At 46.4% G+C, this 24,689-nt stretch overlaps 1 protein-coding gene and 1 non-coding gene across 2 annotated transcripts; both read right to left on the bottom strand.

The window, feature by feature from the left end:
- Nucleotides 1-9,756: 9,756 nt before the first annotated feature.
- Nucleotides 9,757-9,830, bottom strand: TRNAP-UGG (transfer RNA proline (anticodon UGG)). The gene has a single exon. It is a non-coding gene; the product is annotated as a tRNA-Pro (tRNA).
- Nucleotides 9,831-14,804: 4,974 nt separating this feature from the next.
- LOC123104767 (exosome complex component CSL4) lies at nt 14,805-20,017 on the bottom strand. Its single transcript, XM_044526649.1, has 7 exons — nt 19,781-20,017; nt 19,609-19,683; nt 16,396-16,484; nt 16,116-16,200; nt 15,895-15,976; nt 15,604-15,719; nt 14,805-15,059 (listed from the first exon to the last, which is right to left on the bottom strand). Exons 1-6 carry the CDS (start codon nt 19,961-19,963, stop codon nt 15,631-15,633), a joined length of 603 nt encoding a protein of 200 aa, XP_044382584.1. The 5' UTR covers nt 19,964-20,017; the 3' UTR covers nt 14,805-15,059; nt 15,604-15,630.
- Between the last annotated feature and the right edge of the window lie 4,672 nt (nt 20,018-24,689).

Here is a 24,689-nt window from a genome sequence, read left to right as displayed (position 1 = left end):
TGCTTTCTTCATGACTTATACATGTTCCTATGACTATGAGATTATGCAACTCCCGTTTGCCGGAGGAACACTTTGTGTGCTACCAAATGTCACAATGTAAATGGGTGATTATAAAGGTGCTCTACAGGTGTCTCCAAAGGTACATGTTGGGTTGGCGTATTTCGAGATTAGGATTTGTCACTCCGATTATCAGAGAGGTATCTCTGGGCCCTCTCGGTAATACACATCACATAAGCCTTGCAAGCATTGCAACTAATGAGTTTGTTGTGAGATGATGTATTACAGAACGAGTAAAGAGACTTGCCGGTAACGAGATTGAACTAGGTATGGGATACCAACGATCGAATCTCGGGCAAGTAACATACCGATGACAAAGGGAACAACGTATGTTGTTATGCGGTCTGACCGATAAAAGATCTTCGTAGAATATGTAGGAGCCAATATGAGCATCCAGGTTCCGCTATTGGTTATTGACCGGAGACGTGTCTCGGTCATGTCTACATTGTTCTCGAACCCGTAGGGTCCGCACGCTTAAGGTTTCGATGACAGTTATATTATGAGTTTATGAGTTTTGATGTACCGAAGTTAGTTCGGAGTCCCAGATGTGATCACGGACATAACGAGGAGTCTCGAAATGGTCGAGACATAAAGATTGATATATTGGACGGCTATATTCGGACACCGGAAGTGTTCCGGGGAAGTTTCGGATAAAACCGGAGCACCGGGGGGTTACCGGAACCCCCCGGTGGGTTAATGGGCCTCATGGGCCTAAAGTGGAGAAGAGGAGGGGCTGCCAGGGCAGGCCGCGCGCCCCCTTTCCCCCTACCCCGAATTGGACAAGGAGGGAGGGGCGGCGCCCCCCCCCCTTTTTCCTTCTCTCCTTCCCCCTCTCCTACTTGGACAAGGAAAGGGAGGGGAGTCCTACTCCCGGTAGGAGTAGGACTCCTCCTGCGCGCCTCCTACTAGGGCCGGCCGCACCCCCCTTGGATCCTTTATATACGGAGGCAAGGGGCACCCCTAGACACACAAGTTGATCCACGTGATCATATTCTTAGCCGTGTGCGGTGCCCCCTTCCACCATAGTCCTCGATAATATTATAGCGGTGCTTAGGCGAAGCCCTGCGACGGTAGTACATCAAGATCGTCACCACGCCGTCGTGCTGACGGAACTCTTCCCCGACACTTTGCTGGATCGGAGTCCTGGGATCGTCATCGAGCTGAACGTGTGCTAGAACTCGGAGGTGCCGTAGTTTCGGTGCTTGATCGGTCGGGCCGTGGAGACGTACGACTACATCAACCAAGTTAACGCTTCCGTTGTCGATCTACAAGGGTACGTAGATCACACTCTCCCCCTCTCGTTGCTATGCATCTCCATGATCTTGCGTGTGCGTAGGAATTTTTTTGAAATTACTATGAAACCCAACAAAAAAAGAGGAGAAGAAAGAATAGAGGAGTTCTTCCTCTTTTTTTATCGGGAACGAGGGTCGTCCAGGGTCGCCGAGCGGTAGAGGAAACCCTAAATAGCAAGTATCGTCGGTGTGAGATACATGTGGCCGTCGGTGTCGGACACTACATCCACGTCCCACAAGTGACGCGGGCTTTGACGCCCACGTCACTTGTGGGACGTGGATGTAGTGTCCGACACCGACGGCCACATGTATCTCACACCCACGATACTTGCTATTTAGGGTTTCCTCTACTGCTCGGCGACCCTCGACGACCCTTGTTCCCGATAAAAAAAAGAGGAAGAAGAAGAAAAAAAAGAGGAGAAGAAAGAATAGAGGAGTTCTTACTCCTATATTCCTTCTTCTCCTCTTTTTCTTCTTCTTCCTCTTCTTTTTTTATCCTTGAAGCGTTGTCGAGGCCACCCCAAACCCTAGATAAGCAGCATCGAGGCCACCCCAAACCCTAGAGAAGCAGCGTCGAGGCCACTAATTAATATTAGTTCTACGTTTGCCACTAATATATCCATCTGTCATGTTTGAATAATAATTGCCATGTTGTAAATATTTGTAGAAACTATGGACACTGCCCGAGACGAAGTACAAGAAGAGTTGTTGGGGGACATAATCGCACAAGGAAGTGATGCCGTCTGCTCGTTGTTTCTCAACGACACCGATGGTCTGGAAGCAGTTGGCTATGATTATGATGGCTCCGGTGACCTAATGCCGGTGCAAGGAGACCGTGAGGACGGCTCCGGTGACCCAATGCCGGTGCAAGAAGGAGACCGTGATGATGTCTCTGATGACCGAACCGAGTCCGGCCAGGTATATATATTAGTTAAGCTTCTGCTGACTAGCTAATTGATGCATTCATTGTTTTGGTATGTACACATATTAATTAAGTCTTTGTTCTTTTTTCTAGCCCTCCGGATCGAGCACAACTTCGGTAAAGAGACGAGGCCCGAAGAAAAAGTTGAGCTCGGATGAAAAGTTTGAGATCATAGCAATCGCACCCGACGACCAACCGATTGAACCCCTCCGGACAAAGAGTGCATTTATTGCTCAGTGCGGGGTTTTGGTTAGGGACAAGATCCCGATCAGCATCCAGCAATGGTTAAAGCCGGCTACAGAAGACCCTGAGGTGTCTTATGTCAATGATATGCAGAAAAATGATCTTTGGACTGAGCTGAAGTCAAATTTCACCCTACCGCCAGAGGATGATCTGGAGAAGCCAGTTAAAGAGCAATTAATCAAGTCTTTTGCTCTTAAGAGGATGGCAGAACTATTCAGGATGTGGAAGAAAGAGCTGAATAAGTTTGTCGAAAATAAAAAGACACCAGAATTCAAGGGCAGATATAAGAAGATCAGAGATCACTGGCCCGCATTTGTGGCCCACAAGACATCAGAAAAGAGTAAGAAGATGTCGGCGACAAACAAGCAAAATGCTGTGAAGAAGAAGCATCACCATCGCACGGGGTCAGGTGGCTACCTCGTAGCCCGGCCTAAGTGGGCCAAGACTGAGAATGATCTGGTTGATAAAGGGATCGAACCAGAGACAATTAACTGGCCAGACCGTTGCCAGACTTGGTTCTTCGGGGCTGGCGGAACCTTGGACCCTGTATCAGGGAAGTGCATTTGGACGAACGATCAAATGGACATACCAGTCAAGAAGCTTCAGTAGTATATCGAAGCAGCGCAGCAAGGGACGTTCGTTCTAGACAGAGAGAACGACGAGCTCACAATGGCCCTCGGGAATCCTGAGCACTCTGGACGGACACGAGGCACGCCGGGCTCCATTCCGTGGAAGGTTGGGTTTCCGGACGCAGGCGGTTACAAATGCCACGAGATGAGGAAGAAAGTGGAGCAGACCCAACTGCAGGCGCTGCATGCTAGGGTACAAGCGATAGAGGAACGAGAAGCAAATCGCAGCAAACGAACTGTTGAAGCTTCCCCCGAAGCTACCCCGCCATCTCAGTGGAGAAGCAGCGTGGCTTCCACCGAGCTGCTTCAGCCGGAGCATGTCTTGACGGCTCCTGCCAGCTATCCTGTGGATGCTATCACGGAGTCTCAAAATTGCCACCTTATGACGCAATGGATTGATATGAAGGTCAAGGCGGCTGTTGGCTCTATTTTTCCTACTGAACCCGGCGCAACTTTTCACTGCCAGCCGATTCCAGAAGGATATGCTAGGGTGATGGTGGATGAAATAACGGAGGGATTTGAGGACCTCCAGCTTGACCACCCTACCGGTGAAGGGGAGACTCGGCTGGGCTCTGCTCTGAGGACTCCATGCCTATGGCGGAGGAGCTCATCAACCTTTCGAATTGGACGCCTCCCCGCCTCCTCCTCCTCCGGCGAGGCAGGGCACTCCGCCTCCTCCACCGCCTCCTCCTCCGGCGAGTGACGATCAGGGCACTCGGTCGGCTCCTTCTCCGGCACGTGGCGGCACTCCGCCTCCTTCTCCGCCTCGTCAGCAAGGGCGGAAGAGACCTGCCGCCGCTCCGGCTGCTCCGGCGCGTTTTAGTCCTTCTCCTCCGCCTCGTAAGCAAGTAAAGAAGACAACCGCTCCGTCTGTTCTGTCGGCGTCTAGCAGTACAGCCAGAGGCGGGAGGACATACAGATTCGGTCCTTCTCTGAAGACTCCAGAGAAGTTACCATACGAGAGGACCCCGGAGGAGAACGTCGAGATCACGCGAGAAGAAGTGAGGAACTTATTTGAAGGGGTGAAAGCAAAGAAACATCCACCTCCGAAGGAGAAGGTAGATACGGTGAAAGCGAAGCGCACTCTGGCTGCCCTGACAAAACCACCCAAGTCTCCGCTGAAAGGAAACTATGAGCGCATTATTGGAAAGGAATTTGCCGAAGCGGAGTGGTCGGGAAGTACTGTCAGTGATCAAAGGCTGAAAGAACGACGAGCTAGGAAACAAATTTCCCAACTCGGCGAACAAGCGAAGCAATCGTGCCCCCCGCTCAAGGTGCCTAGCGACATCATCGCTAATGATCCGAGGATGGTGCCCGGTTATAGCAATCTTGGAGATTACCTGCCCGACGATGTACATTATAATTTCATGGAGGTGCAGATACAAAGATACAAGTACGGGAAGCCTCTCGTCAAAGATGAAAGATCTCTATCAACGATGATGCGAAGATTGCATGATTGATACTTGAAAATCTGCAGAGAGTCTGGGGGAGGAGTACTTTGTATGTGAGAGTTAAAAAGGAGCATGACCTCGTTGGAATTGAACTGTTGCCTGTTCCATTTGAGGAGTTCTTTCAGTTTTTCAATCAATTGGCCCTTGATAAAGCAACGGTCACATGCTACTGTCTGTAAGTAGTACTACTTCTGTCATTAAGTCTCTCTATATAGCTCAGCTCTTTCATTGCATGTATTTATAATTATCCTCACTATATTATGCAGACTGAAGATCGTCGAATTGAAGAAAAGACAAATCGGTGATATTGGGTTCATTAACACAAATCTCATAGATGCAACTCAGGTTAAATTTCATGTCGCGGATACCGAGGCCAACTTGCTACGATCGTTGGTAATAAATGAAAACAAAGATATAATACTCTTTCCTTACAACTTCAAGTGAGTGTTACTATCTTGTGCATATTCGGTTTCCCTTATATATTAGTCAAGGTTATAGTAATGTAATTGATGAGTTATGCATGCGTGTGCAGTTTCCACTATATTCTCCTAGAGATTAAGCTTGAGCAGGGACTAGTAACCGTCTTAGACTCAAGACGAAAAGATCCCCAGGACTATGCGGACATGACTCAAATGCTCGAGAAGTAAGTTAAATCGATCATTATCCACCATATCAGCAACTTTGTTCATTTCCTGATATATCAAGTAATTGTTTTCTTTGTCTGGCAGGGTTTGGAAAAAATTCACCAAAAAATAATTTCTTTGGATACTACCTGTGAGCGGGGCTACTCTGACGAACAATATGAAGTGCGTAAATAACAACATTCACAATTTTATTTTATTACCATCATTTGTGTTGAGTTTCATTCATTCATATATATGTATTGACCCCCTTCTTCAAATTAGATGTTTCGGAAGCAGGATGAACTCCTAGCACCAGCTCGCATGCGAGCAATTCAAGAGGAATTGGTGGCATTCTTTCTTGACCACGTGATCGCTGAAGACGGAAGATACTATGTGGACCATTCGTCCGTATGTTAGGAGATTATATTTATAAGATATAATTATTGTATATATGTAGCCGGTAGTGTCGGATAGATATACGAGAACTTGTTGTTCGACCAATCTCTCGGAGAAGGAGAGGTGGTCGATACCACTTCTCTCTGTATGCATATATGTTCATGACGATCTTCTGTTTCTTTCGTTTGCTTACTAGCTAGCTAGCGTGTCTAGTCCTCTCTATACTTATGTATAGTACGTAGCGTCGACCAAGCACGGACATAAGAAATGACACTTCTCTCCAGTGGCGTAGCTAGGGGGTGGCCAGGGTGGTCCATGGACCACCCTGGAATTTCCCCATAGCTTGCATATAGTGTAGTAAAAAAATATTTTTTTAAAAATAAATAAACTTATATAAATATTTCTATTGATGGACCACCCTGGCTTATTGGGCTGGCTACGCCACTGCTTCTCTCTATTAATTATAGCTAGCTAACACAATATATGAAACACCTAAATTAACCCCCCAAAACCCCCAACCCCCCCCCCCTTCAAAAAAACAAAAACCCCAGCCACAAAAATGCTGACGCGTGGATGCCTATTGGTCCCGATTGGTGCCACCAACCGGGACCAAAGGCCCTCTTGCCTGGGCTCCGCGCACAGGCCACGTGGAGGCCCATCTGTCCCGGTTCTGGATTGAACCGGGACTAAAGGGACAGGTCATTAGTACCGACCCTTTAGTCCCGGTTCAGGAACCGGGACAAAAGGCCCTTACAAACCGGGACAATAGGCCCTTTTTCTACTAGTGCATGCTTAGCGTGGTAACTCTAGCTTTGCCAAGTTAAGATGCTAGGTTAGCTCCTCAGGTAAGTTCTCCACATAGAGTTGCATTTTAGAGAACTCCATATGTTCACAACTCCTGAAAATCGGTGATTTCATTAACATGTGTTAATCATATTCAACGCCCTCTGGTAGACATCTTTAATTATCCTTGTGCATCCTTCGACACCGATGGCCATGTCACCATTGTCCAAGTCCTATGGCCAAGCCCTATATCTGCAGACCCTCTCATTAGAGATATCCTCGAGCTTCATTGTAATCCTACGATTATTCAATAAAGACCCGAGGGTTTGAAGCTGGGTAAAATCACTATGTTTCCCTCATTGTCGACAAGATCCCTTCAGGCATCACCCATCATCTTTCTCTTCTCCAGAGGTTTGTAAGATCAATGACGCATTAAGCATCGACAGTACTAGGCTCAAAGGACCCACTCTACTAATTAAATATGATAGAATTGTCGAGATAATTAAAAGAAAGAAACAACTTTTAGATTAACTAACAAAAGGGCTCGTGCGTTGCAACGGGAGAAAAATAAATATTGCATGCCTCTAACCCGATAACAATGACTCAAGACCCCAATAGGCCCACATCCTTTATTTCAACATGGCATTCCATCTTTGTTGCCACTTATCCTCCTTCCCACCCCCGATGGCGGTGGCCTCAGTGCTTACACAATCACAATGTGTGTGAATGTGGTCAATCCTAAGACGTCTCTCTCGGCATAAGATGAGAATTATGGTTTCTTTTTTCCCCTACGAGGTTTTGTCGAGACGTGCATGTGTGGGTATCGATGGTTTATTTTGTCTCCAATCCCGTTTAGCTGAGGTGTTCATTTGCAACTCAAATCGGCGCCAGTACGAAAGAAAAACAGATGGTATGCTATTCATTAAGGTTGCACACTAAATAGTATTTAGAAACTATTAACAAGTAAAATGACGTCATATTCAGATTCTATGCATTTTTTAATCAAAATTCATATATAACATGTTAAAATTAGAGTTATGGTTTAAAAGGTGTGAATCTTTTTAAAAGTGTTTGTTCTAGATGGACTACGGGTTGATTAACCCAAATTATCGGGCGGGGGGGGGGGGTCTCTCTTTAATTCTTTTCATTCAAAGGTGGACTGTGAGTTAATACCAGAAAAGCAAGAGGGCTTTATTTACAACATGTACAAATTATACGTTTTCTATCACTTCAAGATGAAGAGCAAGCTAACCAAAAAGGCAGGGGATTTTTGTAAAAAAGTGTGATGGACGGGTAAGGGCTCTCCTCTCTTTATTTTTATTTTTTGCAGAAAAATTTCCGATCTATCCATCTTCAATCATGGCAGTACAACAAACACCGAAAATAATAAAAATTACATCTAGATCCGTAGACCACTTAGCAACGACTACAAGCACTGAACCGAGCCGAAAACGCGTCGCCGCCATCGCCCCTCCATCGTCGGAGTCGGGCACAACTTATTTTAGTAGACAGTCGAGAAGTCGTCGTGCTAAGGCCCCGTAGGACCAGCGCACCTGAATAGCAACCGCCGCAGATGAAGAATAACGTAGATCAGAAGGATCCAACCCGAAGACACACGAACATAGACGAACAACGACGAGATCCGAGCAAATCCACCAAAGATAGATCCGCCGAAGACACACCTCCACACGCCCACCAACGGTGCTAGACGCACCGCTCCTCTCTTCATTAGTAGGGTATATAGATTTGGATGTAACTTGGGCCGCCGCTATATGCCGCGAAAGTGCACCATGAATTCATTACTGAAATATATTTTTGCAATGATATATTTTTAGGATAACATATATTTTATTGATGTACAAAGTTAGACTTAAATTACGAGGTGACCTTGTTATATATATACTCCAAAAGAAGTGAGTATATTATACGGCATTTTGTTTCACGGAACATGTAGGATAGGAAGGTACGTCTTGGCTCCGACTTGGTAGCCCTCAATCCTTCGTGTGTAGCGATGCTAGCTTTGGTATCGTCGAGGGTAGCTAAGATCTTAATTACTTAATTAGTCTCTGAGCTTAGATACCTATGTATAGTGATAATCGAACGAACCCTTGCATAATTTTTTTAATAGTATTCTCATTTTATTCCTAAGGATGAAGTGCATGTTCTTAGTAATATCGACAGCTTCAGAATGTCTTGACAAGCTGGAAGTTGAGTCCAAGGATGATGTATGAACAACTAGCACCACTATGATAAGATTACACCGAGAAATGGCATTATTAGATTTAGACATTAAGTCGTCGTGTACTGCAGGAGCCTGACCCCAGACAGCAGAGGCCATAGTCTAGGGTGTAAATAGGGTAGACAGTTCCTTGTACAAGGGCCATGGCAACACGAAAGTACCATCACACGACATGCAGCCGCCGCTTAATCAAACGGTGGAGCAGTGCTGCTGTGGTGCATGGTGTGGCAAGATCTTCAGCATCGTCTGTGCAGCGTAGCACTACTCTTCTTTAGAGACTAGTTACAGCAGGCTGTTTGGCACTGTATCTTTCTTGTTCTGCTGCGTGCACACGACAGCCGGACGGCGCGGCCATTGACGGGGAGCTCCTCTTTGCCGAATATGTCTTGCAGACGAGACGCCGGTATCCTCTCTCGCATAGAGGTACGCTTGTTGCGTTGATCACTTGAGCGACTGGCCACCCATGAGGAAACCCTGGGGAGAGAAAAATGAAACCCGGCCCACTGCCCTCAATCACCCACCCTCCATCAACTAAATCACCATCATGATCATGGCGATGTAACGATACGAGCTTCACTTACGGAGTAGCACCCACGCACTGTTGGACACGTACGCCCGTAGGTATGGGTCCATAGCTGGGGTCCGTAAGTGTAGAATTTTTGATAATTAATTATACCCATGAACATTCAGGTTGAATAAAGTGGAACGCCTTTATCCCAAAACCAAAAAAAAAAAAGAAAAAACTGGACCGCCACCATGTTGTACGCATGCACGCTGTGGCGAAGCTACTTTCTCCTTTTCAAATTATTCGTGACGAGTAATTTGAAACGGAGGAAGTACGCGAGAACAAAACTACACCGTAGCTGCCCCAGCACCGCAGCCAAAAGCAAAACACTGGGATATACGATGGCAGAAGCGTAGCGCTCAGCCTTGCACGTCCACCTAGTTAGCTACGGCGCCTCTTCCACTACATGCACGTACGAAGAAACTCGAGTGGCATGGACGGAACCAGAGCTAGCTGCCCGGGGCGGAACCCTCGGGAACAAGCAGCTCCTCTTCCTCCCCTGCATGGATCCTTTGCCCAGCCCGCCAGCTGACAGCAAGAAGAAAGAAGTAATAGATAGGGATGACAGGATTTGAACCTGTGACATTTTGTATCCAAAACAAACGCGCTACCAAGCTGCGCTACATCCCTTTTCCAAATTAAATTGTTGTACAATGCCATTGTACACAATTCCTGTCTTCTTTTCCGCTGCTAGTGTTGTAGCAAGTTTAGCTGATGCGTTAATAGTCCCCCCTAGTATATATAGTAGTTGATGCGGGTCAATATATCACGCCGTCCGGCCGTATATCTTATAACTACATAGGAATTAACTCGGCAACGACAGTCCCAATGAAAAACGTCACCACTTACGTTTTTTTCAGACAAACTTACGTTACAACTAAAAAAAAACCAAACTTGCGTTTGCTAACGGGCGCCTGCAGCGCGCCACACCTGCCGCGATTTTGGGCTGGCCCAGTTCGTCCCCTTCCCTTCTCTTTTTCTGTAAAACCTGGAAAAAAAAACATGTCTTTGGAAGGATTCGAACCTCCAGGTCGGTAGCAACAAAGCAACCACTCGGGACAACACACCACACGCGACCAAGGGATCATTTTTCACCTTCTATTCTTTCCCCAGAACGGACCCTTTTTTTCTTATCTTTTTTTGTCTGTTTCTTTTTTGTTTCCTTTTTCTTTTGCAAATGCGTGAAATTTTCTCGATTTTTGAAAACAAAATCGATGAACTCTTTTTTTAGGTTGTGAACCTTTTTTGAAATTTGATGAAAATTTTCAGATTTTATTAACTTTTTTTTGAAAATCAATTAACTTTTTTTTTCAAATTTGATGAACGTTTTAAAAATTGATGAACCTTTCTCAAATTCGATGAACGTTTTTCAGATTTGATTTTTTTCCTTTTAAAAATCCATGAACATTTTTCAAATTTGATGAACTTTTGTTGCAAAATCGATGATTTTTTTTTGAAAATCAATGAACTTTTTTCAGGTTTGTGAACTTCTTTCAAAATGAAGAACTTTTTTGAAAATCACGATCTTGTTTCCAAATAATTCAAAAAAATTAAGTGGTACCATAGATGAATTGTTCTGTTTAATAAAATAGCACTGCAGCCTTGTTATTAGGCCCCTGCCTCTGTCTCAAGTCACAAACAGCAAGTAGCTCGTCTGGCTGGTGGCACCTATCCGTTAACTCGAATCATGAGGAGAGCATTATAATTTCCCGTTTAATTTTGTGAGCTTTTTGTGATCACTGGTTTGCACGTTTCATGGGTCGGCCGAGTGCGGGGCGCAGCAGGCGCCAGGAGTGCGAACGGGCGCCTGCAATACCGTATAGGTGCTCCCTATTATAGCAGGCCAAAACCCAGCAGAAGTAGCCACCATCGAAAGACGAGATTTTATCTTATAATAACTTCCTTCTTCTCAAAAATAAATCTTACAATAACTTCCTAAGTTTGACCAATATTACCAACATTCATAATAGCTTGTATCCCTACAAACATTGTTTAAATAAAGCTATATGGTGTTCTAAAAAAAGGAGATATTACCAACATTCGCAATACACAATAAATATTATGTATTTGGATCATCATGGAATACATTTTCACTGTATTTATTTGTTATTGTATAAGTTCATACATTGTAGTATAAATTCTATCAAACTTCACAAAATTTGACTATCTGTTTCAAAATATAGTGCTTCCAGTTGTCGGTATGTGTAGCTCTCGCGTCCGCGCTCGCGGCGGGTGAGCGCCCGCGGCGGCGCCGTCCCGATCTGCCAGCTCCGTCCTCCCCTGCGCCCACCGATTCCAGATCCGAGCCCCCCTCAGCCTCCTCTCTCCCTTCCCTGCAGAAGCTTTGGCGCCATGGCGCTCCTCCAGTGCACCCGGCCTGTGTCTGCGGCGGCACCGATGACGGCTGTCGCCACCTCCGTGCCAGGTGCCGGCTCCACGCCCCCAGCACCGCCGCCTCTCACCGCTGCTGCGCTCGCTGCGGCAGCCCTTGCCTCCCGCAAGGCCGCCCCAACCGCTGGTGGCCGTTTCTCCCAAGCTGGCGACCTCCCTGCCCTGCAGCAATCCTCGTCTGATGCTCGGCCCGATTTGGTTCAGGAGCAAGCTGCGCTGGGCCGGCTCGTCCTAGTTGGTGGCGTTTCCATGGAGGTGCCGCCAGGCAAGTCCGCTGCTCCGGCTCTGTCGGCCGCTTTTGTCTCGGCATCGCGTGGTCTTGACTGCAATGGTATGAGCTCCGATGTGGATGTAGATGTGGAGATGGTGCTGCAGACGCCGCTGGCCTCGGCTAGTGCAGACTAGCTGACCCGCCGGCCGCATTCTGTGTTGTGGGCTTCCGCTGCTGATGAAGATGACGACATGGATGACAGTGAGGATCTGGCCCCCAGGACTCCGTCGGCTGCTACCAAGGCCATCGACTCCGTCTCCGCCAAGGTGTGCACGGGGCACGGGCCGGACACAAGAGGGAGTTGGCAGGAGGTGCTGCCGTGGCGAGGTCCGCAGCATCCGTCATCACCGGCCCTGTCATTGGCTGCTCGCCCCATCCCTGCTTGGCTGTATGGCAGATGCTGCAGATGCCTTGCTCCTGGGCACCGTGCGGCTGCTTGCAGAGATCCACTTCGGTGTTCCCGATGTTTGCAAAATGGTCACCTTGCGCGCGAGTGCCGCAATCCTTGGCGTCCTCTCGGCTCGCTGGCATGCCTTATCATGCCGCGCCTCGGCATCGAGCATCGTCAAGCTCCAGCTTCCTGTGAAGGTTCGATGAAGTTCGTGCTTCCCTCTGAGATGCTTCGTCGTCGGTCCTGGGCGTCTGTCGTCTCTGGTACTGCTGGCTCAGCTACCCCGTCTGATGTGGAGCTACAGTCCACTCTGGCAGATCAGTCCAAGATGTTGCAAGGCTTGATGGTACGTCTTAAGAGTTTTCTGGAGCGGGCGGAGGCTACTCTGACCAAGCTCTCCCTCGTGCCGGCTTTGTTGCCGACTGCTCCGACGCCGCGACCTCCTGTTGTTTCTGGTGTTGGTTCCGTGGGAGACAAGGGGACGGAGCTCTTCGGTTGTTTCTCCCCTCGTGCTGGGGCCAGTTCTTCGCCGGTGTTTGTCTTGCCCCTTGTGTCGGCTACTGTTGAGGATGAGGCCATCGTCGAGGTCGTCACCCCTGTGCTGCAGGTCATGCCCGAGCTTCAACAACTATGTGTGAGACCAGCTTCGCCTCCGTCTGTGGAGCATATGGAGGTCGACGCGCCAGCGACCTCGTGTGAGGGACATGATTCTCGTTTGTCATGTGAGCAACTGGAGGCGCCTGAGTCCACTGTGTCGGTGGCACCTGAGTCCATTGTGTCAGTGGTACCCGTGGCTGATGATGGTGAGGCGGTCAGTATGTTGGTGCCTGATCCTTCATGGCCCAGCCAGCCGCTCGCCTCTGTGGATCGTGGAGGTTCCGACATTGAGGTTACCGGCTCGCATGTGGCTATGAGGCACGAGGCGTCTGTGCGCGACAAGGTTGATGAGATTCTCTTCGAGATTGAGATTCACAGTTTGCTCAAACGTTTGGAGAGGGCTAGCCCTGGATCTGGCAAGACGATTGTGGAGGAGGCTCTGAGGAGCAATGCAAAGAAGAGTAGCGCTACAGGAAAGGTGTCCGCAGCAGCTTGATGGTTCAGTGGATTTTGGTGATGAGCATGGTATTTAGCGAGGTACTCTCGTTGGGGTCTTCTTTGCGATGTAAGAGTGTGAGGGTTGATGGACCTTGCGTGTTGGTTTTGGTTGTCGGTTGGTCGTGTGGTTATGGGGTTGCATGCTCTGTGAGTAGTCCACATGTGGTGAGTCTGTATCGGTTTTCATCCGGTTTTCCTTTAATTAACCGGGCAATTCTCTTCTGCTTAATTAATCGATGAGGCAAATCCGTTTCGGAAAAAAATTTTGACTTAGGACAAACCTAAGATGCGAAGCCAAAAGAAACAGAAAAAGTACAAAACAGAGCATTTCTCCCCTGTCGCCCTATGTGCTTTTGTTATAGGCTCGTCGCAATGGAAAGTATTATACATATGATACTACCTCCATAATGCATAGTATCATATCTTGGTATCATAGTGATCTTATTTATTGTTATGCAAGACACATACTAGTACATCATTTAATAAGATACGTAATACTCCCTCCGTTTTTATTTAGTTCGCGTATTAGCTTTGGTCAAAGTCATGCTTTGTAAACTTTGACCAATTTTATAAACAAAAATATTAACATATACAATAACAAATCAACATCATTAGATTTATTATTGAATGTACTTTCACATCGTATAAATTTGTTATGGTAAATGTTTATATTATTTTCTATGAACTTGATCAAACTTTACAAAATTTGACTTCAGTCAACTCTAATATGCTGAGTAAATAAAAACGAAGGAAGTACTAGACTATGATACTCAATCCTCTCTTTTCTTATTTAATTGTGCATCATATCAACAAAAATGCCTTGTTGGCATGCATGATACTACAGCCCTGTTTGGAATCCCTTCATGGAGCTGACTCGGTGGAGTTGTAGAGCTCGGTTTTACCCGCTCAGAAAATTAGCTACAGACTCGTCCGCTCCGGGAACGCGGTCCAGGGAGCGGAGAGGAGCCAAACGCGGCCTACATACGATACTCCCATTGTGACCATAAGTGTTCCAAAGATTGTAAGGTGGGCATTATGTCGTGCTAAGCTACGTGAGAAAAAAAGTAGAATCTCTACTGCAAAAATCAGCATTGGTTGTGCGTTCTTGAGCCCCGAGTGTGAACCACAGAACGTAGCAGCTTTCTTATGACAGAGCAAGCCAAACCTGCAGAGTTTCACGAAATTCCTACGAAAACCCATATGAAATGGCTTGCTGATTCAGTAGTCCAAACGGATCACAAGTTCACAACTTCTGCCCCCCTGTGCCGGCAGGCCACTACGAGAAAGTTGCCAATGCCTGGCGATCTACATAGTTATTACCATCTGGTTACCCCGATGGAGAAAACTGTTAACATCTGTTCAGAGCTCCAATTCCACCGTGTCTATAATCATCTCTATGTATATCGCTATAAGGTCTCCAATGCAAGAATTTGGATCTCTTGTGCACGCAAAAAAATTCCTCTAATGGCATTTTTTTCCATAATCAATCTACAGTCTGAAAGTGACACTTCAACTGTTTCCAAGACACAGCACACCGGAACATCGTAAGCTCCATAAAGGCCTAAATAACATTCTTTCAACAAGCATAATTGTATTATAGCCTACTCAAAGTAATGCCACATGGGTGAAGTTAATGTGCTTAATCTAGTGGCAATGATCATGTCTGGAGGACCCAGCGTCGTTGATCAAACGTATCGTACACCACCAAAACCTGTAAAATGAGAACAGAGAAATTATTAAGAGTATAGTCAAAAACTCCCAGCCACGATAAAAGGCAGGCGAAACAGATGGAACGGTATAGAGGTGATGGACATTTGAAAGCATCAAAGGGGCAGACCAGTCAAACATTTACTGGATTATTACTGTACTTTTGGAAGCTGACTGACAGTCAGGTACACAATTATCAATGGCTTCATCAGTGTGCAGAGCAGAGTCCACATCAGACCATAAGTTGTAGCTCCCCTGACGTACTGCAGGGAGCAGTTGGGTCACTGACAGGTGGGCCAACTTGCTTTCGGGCCCACCTGTCAGTGGCCCAACTGCTCCCTGCAGTACGTCAGAGGAGCCACTGTATACCAGGGACTAGGCTAATATTAGCCACTGTACAGGATATAGATATATTACAGGCAAATACACTAGAAATTTGTAGCTGCTTCTACTAAAAGAATAAGGGCAAAGAATTAAGTACTATGTAGCTGAAAGAGTCTGAGGACTGAGGCTGGAAGGAGAAACAACTCTGTAACCAACAAATTTACCTTCCGATCTGGCAAAGTAAACAAGATCTATTCCACCTTTGCAACTTTTCTTTGCTCGATTTGGCCAGTCAATTCACATTGCATCTCAGTCCAACTGGTTGGGACCAGCGTACCACCTAGAGCAAAACAAGGGTAGCAGCATTAGCTCAGTTCTGCCTGATCATACAATATGAGAGAGAGGAACAACTCTAACGACGTTCTACACTCATGACCCATTGCATGATGCATTCTTGCATCCGAGATTTAATGACAAGTAATTTGGTATGGAACTGGAAGTAACAGAAATCTCACCGGCTATACTTTGGGCAGAAACAACTCCAAGTTCATTCTTGGCAGTCGAAAGGTAGTATGCCCTTGCATCCCCAAGAGAGAGCTTCAGCATGATGTAAGGTTTGCAATCTCGTCAAAAGTACCGAGTATTCTAGCAAGACTAGAAGTTCATCGCTAAAATAATCAAATGAAAAATGCAGGGAATGAAGTGACTAGACACAATATTCTCCCCTCAAGGATACAACCAGAGCTCTAACAATGTCGCCAGGTCGATATGACTGGTACATATCCACCTTGTCAATCTCAGTTGCACGAACATCTTGTTGCCTACAAACATAAAAGCATGGCATGAGGAACCTTGCAATACACTGTCTATTATCTACAAGAAAAATGATGAACAAAAGCAATTCACTCTCAACACTTTGGCAATCAACTCATAGCAAAACCATAAAATAAATCTACAAAGATCAGTACCAAATGGCAGCATAACAGCATCAGATATTACTGACCAAGGGCCAATACCTTATCATGCCAGTGAACTTCTCCTTGACAGCCTTTGAGTCGACACACATTATATCTGCAGAAGCCATCCTAGCCATAACCTTCGTCACCTGAAAAAGAAACAACCATCAGCAGTTAGCACTGCAGCAATTAAAAAGAAGTTGGAATGCAAATCTCTTTCAGCTAAACCACCTACAGTAAGAGACGGTTGACCAGTGCCACTACCGACAGCAGAATATCCACACATGCTAAAAAATGATTCTAAGATAGCTATGAATAAGAGATAGTATCCGCTAAAAATCAGATATAGATGTAAGATCTTTTCCCTCATTTATTTGCTTAGAATCAGAGGGCAAGAGCAGGTTCCCTTTTCATGAAACACCAAACTCCCCTTATTCATTATGTAAAGTCATCTCCAGAGGTCAATAAGGAGATGATACAAAGAAATCTTCATACATGTACCAGATATTGTTTGGGAACAAGCAGCCATATATGAACTTGTTTACTGCTAAGCTCAACACACGAACAATAGGCTGGTTGTTCACAAACATCACCCGAATTTCAAGTCAGTGAGGCTATACAGGTTAACAAGGTCAACCTTCAACAGGGAAAAGTAGCTTCTACGTGGCCGACAGTCTATTCGCACAGGCAATGCTGTGCATTCTAGTATTCTAACAGTTCACACAATTTTAAGTAAAAGTGCCACCAACATATGCCGGATATATCCACATGAAGCATGATTACAGACAACAGCAGTACCCAGCCCCTAATTCTTTTTTTTTTGCGGGGTCAAAGAAATTTCATTGCTCAAATTAGAGGGAGATCCTCCATACAAAGTTGTGGTACATTAGCAGGACCAGACTTTATCCAAATTGCCATACGAGCTTCAACACGCCCAAAAGAAGCTAACCTATGACTTACGACATTTTGGTTCCTACTAATATGAGCAATAGAGTTATCCCTTTCACCAAGAAGTTTCCTAACCTCATTCACCAACATCACGTGCTTGGATCTGTCCATGGACTGTGCTTGAATAGAGTCCACAGCAACTTGGCAATCCATTTCAACATCGATCGGTAGTGTAGACCATTGCATCGCAAAGTTTAGTCCTTCCAGACATGCTGCTAGCTCGGCTTGCAAAGGACTCGCGCAGTGCAGAAGGTATCTGCACGCCGAGAAGATAATACCACCAGTACTATCACGGAGGACCATCCCGGCACCAGCCTCGCCCGTGTCTTGAATATATGATCCGTCTACATTGAGCTTTACACGGCCATGGGCTGGGGTAGACCACCTAGCAGGAGTTACGAGAGCAGCCATCCCATCTGAGATCAGTAACGGCCGGCCCATAGCATCGACTGCCGTCTTGCCTTTCACCACATCACCAGCTGGGGGATACTTGATACTAAACAGTGACTTCATATAGCTTTGTAGGAAACGACAAGATGCTTCCACATGAGGTGGTGATTTTGCATGGACTATTTCATTACGCACATGCCATGTGCGCCAGAGGATCATCAGTACTTGCATGCGCTCATCGTCTCCTAGATCATATAGCAGATTGAACAGCCACTCAACACCAGTCGGACGGACCCTTGATATGTCCGGCAGTCTCCAGTGCTCCGCCATAGCATTCCATAGAGCAACCGCCCGAGGGCATCTGCAGAAGACGTGGAGATACGGCAGATTCGTTCGCACCGTCACGCGGATTACGGCAGGGAGACCCATTATCACCATTCCTATTTTTATTGGTCGCTGATGGTCTAGATGCTATACTGAAACAGAAGGTGCTACTTGGACGGATCAGTCCACTGCACGTGTGTCCCCGTGCTCCTGGTATATCCCACTTACTTTTTGCTGACACGATACCCTCTTGTTCTTCCATGCCACAGCAATGGAGGCCAGGGAGATCCGGGATGCACTTGCGGTGTATGAGCGTACCACAGGCCAGTTTATTAATCCTATGAAGTGCTCGATCCTTTTTGGCAGTAGATGTCGCCCTGAAGCCCAGGCTGCTGTTATGCAAGTGTTGCAGGTGCAAAATCCAGAATTTGAAGAGAGATATCTAGGGTTACCAACCCCTACAGGACGCATGTCAAAAGGGAGGTTTCAAAGTCTCCAAGAACAGCTCACCAAGAGGATTCTCTTATGGGGTGACGCGGCTTCACAGGGAGGGAAAGAGGTACTTATAAAAGCAGTGGTGCAGTCTCTTCCTACTTATTTGATGAGTGTATTCCGTCTTACCCGGAGCGTCTGTGACGATCTCACCCGCATGGTCCGGAACTTTTGGTGGGGAGCGAAAGAGGGGAAGAGGAAAACACACTGGAGGGCGTGGGACACGATGATTAAGCCAAAGAATCAAGGCGGCATGGGGTTCCGAGATTTCAGACTTTTCAACCAAGCCTTGCTCGCACGGCAAGCTTGGCGTTTAATCTCTAACCCTAACAGCTTATGCGCGCAGGTTTTGAAGGCCCGCTATTATCCAGATGGACGCTTGGAGGACACGGTCTTTTCCAGCAACGCGTCTCCAACTTGGCAGGCCGTTGTCCACGGCCTTGACCTTCTCAAGAAGGGGCTTATATGGCGCATTGGCGATGGCTCCTCTGTTCGCATATGGCGGGATCAGTGGATTCCCCACCCACTGGCACGAGGACCGATCACCACCCAAGGTCGCTGCCGTCTCCGGCGTGTCAGCGATCTCCTAGACAGGTATGGGAACTGGAATGCCACCCTACTCCACCAATACTTCCTGCATATTGATGTCCAAGAGATCATGAAGATCAGAGCGTCGCCACGGCTTGGTGGAGATGTAATCGCTTGGGCGGCCGAGCGGACCGGAGTATTTTCAGTTCGGAGTGCGTACCACCTCGCCCTCAACGAACGACTTCTGCCTACTTCAGTTGCATCGAGCAGGGCACCGGACGGGCGACGCTCCATTTGGGAACTAATATGGAAGTGCCCTGTTCCACCTAAGGTGCGTATATTTGCATGGAAGCTCGCGTCAAATTCTCTAGCCACCTGGGCTAACAAGCACACACGGTCCTTGGAAACCTCCGACATATGCCCACTATGTGCAATGGAGCGAGAGGACACGTACCCAGCCCCTAATTCAACCACGGCATCCGACGGGTACACAAATACATCCAAGCAACGCTAACAACATTCAATGGAACAAAACGCGGCATCGGCACATCAAGCTTCTCCAATCGACGGTGTCCTTTCAAGAGATCTTACACGGGCAATGACGACGCTCCCCGGCTGCGGCACGGCTCCGTGCGCCTTGTGCCCGACCACCTCCACCGTGGACCTCTGCAGCCAAACCAAATCGAGCCAAGCAATCAATCAGAAGGAAGAAGCGCGAGGAGCGAAGGGACGGACAGCTCCAGAAACCCTAGGTAAAGCCCACCTGGTCGGAGGAGCCGGGGGCGGGGGCCACGAAGCGGCGGCGGCCGGTGACCGACGCGCGCACGGAGCGGCCGTCGGCGTAGGCGCCGCGCCCGGCCTCGAGGGACGAGGAGGGCCCGAGGAGCTCCCCCGGGGTGACCACCACCTCGGCGCCGCCGTCGTGCTCCATTGCCGTGGCCGCCATTGATTGGGGGTTTGGGTTCGGGGGAATGCGAGGAGAGGGTTTCGCTCTGCCTGTTTCGGGTGACTTTTGTGGGCTGAACACTCCCCGTTGATTTGAGGCCGCACGGCCCAAGGAGTTGCTCCAAAATGGGCCCAACTTCAGCTAAAGAAACGGCCCAAGCTTTTGGAGGTTGTGATTTGATTTATTCCTACTATTTCTTTTTCAACGATGGGTGAATTTTATTGACTCAAAATGAAGCATCAAGCTGATACAAACATAATGAGTACACACCCGGCCTTTGTATAGTTAGGATGCATACAACAAACACCAACGCACACACACAAAGGTAAATTCTCTAGCAAATAACAAAGTCATGCAAGATCAAAGTTATGCCCCAGCGAGGGAAAAAGACCCCGAAGCGATCAAAACCATAATCGACAAGCTATAGCAACAACCATATCCATATTGGGAAACATAGTTGAAAGAAAAATTCATCCTATGATCAAAACCGGAAACACTATGAAGATGCATTTGCGGTTTAGATCGGATCGTTACCAACTCCGAGTTGCAGCGGAAGAAGAGTTGGTGTAGATCATAGTTGAAGTCACTCGAACCTTTTAGGAATGATCCCTCAAAAAAAGACTGAAAGCACGACCTCTCTACAGATTACAAGCTTACAGGCTTCACAATACGACATCGCTTCACCATCTAGAATTAATCATCGCTGGAGAATTAGAGGAAGTAGAAAAGAACCTCACAGAAAAGATCATAGTTGTGATACATCCATTTTGTATCATGCTTTTATATTGATATTTATTGCATTATGGGTTGTAATTACACATTATGGTATAATACCTATGCATTTTCTCTCTTATTCTACAAGGTTCACATGAAAAGGGAGAATGCCGGCAGCTGGAATTCTAGACCGGAAAGGAGCAAATCTGAGATATCTATTCTGCACAACTTCAAAAGTCCTGAAAATTGACGGAGAATTATTTTGGAATATATAAAAAATATTGGGCGAAGACAATACCAGAGGGGACCCACCAGGTGGCCACAAGCTTGGGGGCGCGTCGTACCCCCTGGGAACGCCCTAGGGCTTGTGGGCCCCCTGGCAGGTCTCCGGTCCCATATTCTGCTATATGGAGGGTTTTGACTTGGAAAAAAAATATATGGAAGCTTTCGGGATGAAACGCCGCTGTCTCGAGGCGGAACCGGGGCAGAAGCAATCTAGGACTCCGGCGGAGCTGTTCTCCCGGGGAAACTTCCCCCGGGAGGGGGAAAATCAAAACCATGATCATTACCAACGATTCTCTCATCGAGAGGGGGTCAATCTCCATCAACATCTTCACCAGCACTATCTCCTATCAAACCCTAGTTCATCTCTTGTATTTGATTTTTGTCTCAAAACCTCACATTGGTACATGTGGGTTGCTAGTAGTGTTGATTACTCCTTATAGTTGATGCTAGTTGGTTTATTCGGTGGAAGATCATATGTTCAGATCCTTAATGATATTTAATACACTCTTGATTATGAACATGAATATGCTATGTGAGTAGTTACGTTTGTTCCTGAGGACATGGGAGAAGTCTTGTTATAAGTATAAGTAATCATGTGAATTTGGTATTCGTTCGATATTTTGATGAGATGTATGTTGTCTTTCCTCTAGTGGTGTTATGTGAACGTCGACTACATGACACTTCATCATGATTTGGGTCTAGGGGAAGGCATTGGGAAGTAATAAGTAGATGATGGGTTACTAGAGTGATAGAAGCTTAAACCCTAGTTTACGTGTTGCTTCGTAAGGAGCTGATTTGGATCCACATGTTTCATGCTATGGTTAGATTTATCTTAATTCTTCTTTCGTAGTTGTGGATGCTTGCCAGAGGGGTTAATCATAAGTGGGAGGCTTCTCCAAGTAAGTACAACACCCAAGCACTGGTCCACTCACATATCAAATTATCAAAGTAACGAATGTGAATCATATGAGCACGATGAAAACTAACTTACAGTAATTCTCATGTGTCCTCGGGAGCGCTTTGCTTTTATAAGAGTTTGTCTAGGCTTATCTTTTGCTACAAAAAGGATTGGGCCACCTTGCTGCACCTTAGTTACACTTGTTACTTGTTACCCGTTATGAATTATCTTATCACACAACTATCTGTTACCGATAATTTCAGTGCTTGCAGAGAATACCTTGCTGAAAACTGCTTGTCATTTCCTTTTGCTCCTCGTTAGGTTCGACACTCTTACTTATCGAAAGGACCGCGATAGATCCCCTATACTTGTGGGTCATCAGTTGTCATTATGATCACCATGTTACAAATGACATTGAAGCAACCCCAAAGTCTATCGTACGGTAAGAAGTGACTACAATATTCTTATGGTCTAAGAAACTAAAGCATACATTAACTCTATGTGTTATATCGATTGACTTGTGACAATAATATCTCAAAGTATAACAAACAAGTTGGGTCTTCAATATGGTTGTTCTTCTAATGTCATACTTCCAAAGTTGCTTTGTGACTATAGTTTACACTTAACAATATTTCAAGATCTGAAAAACATATCACAAACAACACTTAAACTATTCCTAGAGGCAAGACTATGAATCAGATTTTACCATTTTATCACTAGATCATGATTGGCGCGCATTGTTGCGCCCATCTATTTTTCCAATATATTGATAGTAACTTTTACAAATATATAAATCTGGAAGAAATAGATTCGTATTTTCAGTGAAAGAACTTCTGAACCATCATGTAGGCGAACCAAATATTTATCATTTTTGGTAACTGTCATCTTCTATAATTTCCGTGTCACGTTGGCCACTCTTTTTTTTAAGATGATATTGGCCATTCTCTTGGTTTCATGTCTACCAAGATTTTTGTAGCATCTCATAAATTGGATCATAAATCTACAACCCATCATTTATGATAACCAATGTGCCAAAAGGTGACCATGGAAGGAAAATGAAGCCAAATGGCATTCATGACACCGACTACCGTGCTACTTTTGACAAAACTTCTCAGCAAGATACAATAAAATGACATCCTTACAAAGTCATATTTTCCCTCGGTTACATATATGTAAAGGAGATAAGCAATACCATTAGAGGATGGAATATCTGATACTACTAAGTAGCAGATGCATTAGTCAATGGGCATGTGGAAAGCTTCCCAACGCTCTCAGTGGATGGATTAGCTCTTCCAACCATTGGTGCGCTTGATACTCTCAATGCTTGAATCCTATATATTTGTATAGAAAATAAAAACATATACATATATTGAACCAGAATGCAACAATAACCTTTGTGTTCTGATCAATACAAAAATGGAAATTTAGTATAAATAACAATAGTCAAAAACACTACAAAAATACTACATCCTCCGTTCACAAATATAAGATGTTTTAAATATTTCAATATGAACTACATATGGATTGAAATGAGTGAACAAACACTCTAACATGTTTATATATATCCGATTTAACAACAAAGTTAGAACATCTTATATTTGTGAATGGAGGGAGTATTTAGTGAGCTGTGTGGCTGCACTTGGTCACAGCAACACTCCGGATTCATAGCAGCCGGATCCCCTTCTCCTTTCTTTCTCTCGCAGACGTAGCGACCGAGTAGTTCCTACTCCCTTTGTAAACTAATATAAGAGTGTTTAGATCACTAATTTAGTATTATAAATGCTCTAATATTAGTTTATGGATGTAACGCCCCGTATGTAACTTGCCATATTTGTATTCCAACTCTTGCCATTTTCGGCTCTAAGTTATGATATTCCCTCGTAGTTGGGTTTTTTCTTCGTTTTGCATTTTGTCCATGTCATGCATCTCATATCATGTCATCATGTGCATCGCATTTGCATACGTGTTCGTCCCAAGCATCCGAGCATTTTCCCCGTTGTCCATTTTGCATTCCGGCACTCCGTTGTCCTCCGGCGCTCCCTTTTGCCTCTTTTCGTGAGCGGGTGTTAAACGTTCTCGGATTGGACCAAGATTTGCCAAGCGTCCTTGGTACCCTACCGATAGACCGCATGTCAAGTTTCGTGCCATTTGGAGTCCGTTTGATACTCCAACGGTTAACCGAGGAACCGTATAGACCTCGTGTGCGTTGCAGCCCAACACCCCTCCAAAGTGGCCCAAAAACCCATCCAAACCCCCTCCATCCTCTCGGCCGTTCGATCACGATCGCGTGGCCAAAAACTGCACCTTATTTGGACTCTCCTAGCTCCCAGAATCTATAAATAGGTGCTCCCCTCCGAAATTCGCGGTCCCGAAACCCTAGACCTAGTCCCTCTCCGCGCCGGACACGTCCGGACGGAGCCGGACACGTCCGCCGTCGCGCTCGTCCAACCGCAGGCCGCCACGCCGGACGCCGCCACCTCACCGTTCGCCACGCCGCTCGCCGCCAACCGCCCCGAGCGCCGGCCGCCTCCTCCGCCGCGGCGCCCGCTGCTCTCCGCTGTCCCTCTCCTTCGCTGGCGAGCTCCGCCTCTCCCTCGACTCCGGCCACCGTCTTATCCCCAAGATTTGGCGAGCCCACTCCGGCGATGCTCGAGCTACGCGCACGCCAGATTTGGATCAGATCCGAAACCCTAGGGTTGACCCGTTTTCCTCCAAGTCCTTTTCTGTTATTTTTTTAGCTATGTTCATCATGCCATAACTCTGTCACCATAGCTCCATTTTGAGCGGGCCATATATCGGAATGTTCGTTAGGATGTCCTCTTTATTTCA

This window comes from Triticum aestivum, chromosome 5A (assembly GCF_018294505.1).
Source record: "Triticum aestivum cultivar Chinese Spring chromosome 5A, IWGSC CS RefSeq v2.1, whole genome shotgun sequence".
NCBI classification, from domain to species: Eukaryota; Viridiplantae; Streptophyta; class Magnoliopsida; order Poales; family Poaceae; genus Triticum; species Triticum aestivum.
The sequence above is the reverse complement of the archived record's forward strand: the minus strand, read 5'-3'. Positions and strand labels throughout refer to the sequence as shown.

Bases quoted from the DNA above. Each gene is read 5' to 3' on its own strand.
- LOC123104767 (XM_044526649.1), bottom strand. From the start codon at position 19,963: ATGGCGGCCACGGCAATGGAGCACGACGGCGGCGCCGAGGTGGTGGTC. The intron at 16,485-19,608 runs GTAAGATCTCTT...TTTCTTTTTCAG, and splicing joins GGAGCGTCGTCATTGCCCGT to GTGACGAAGGTTATGGCTAG. The intron at 16,201-16,395 runs GTATTGGCCCTT...TTATGTTTGTAG, and splicing joins AAGTTCACTGGCATGATAAG to GCAACAAGATGTTCGTGCAA.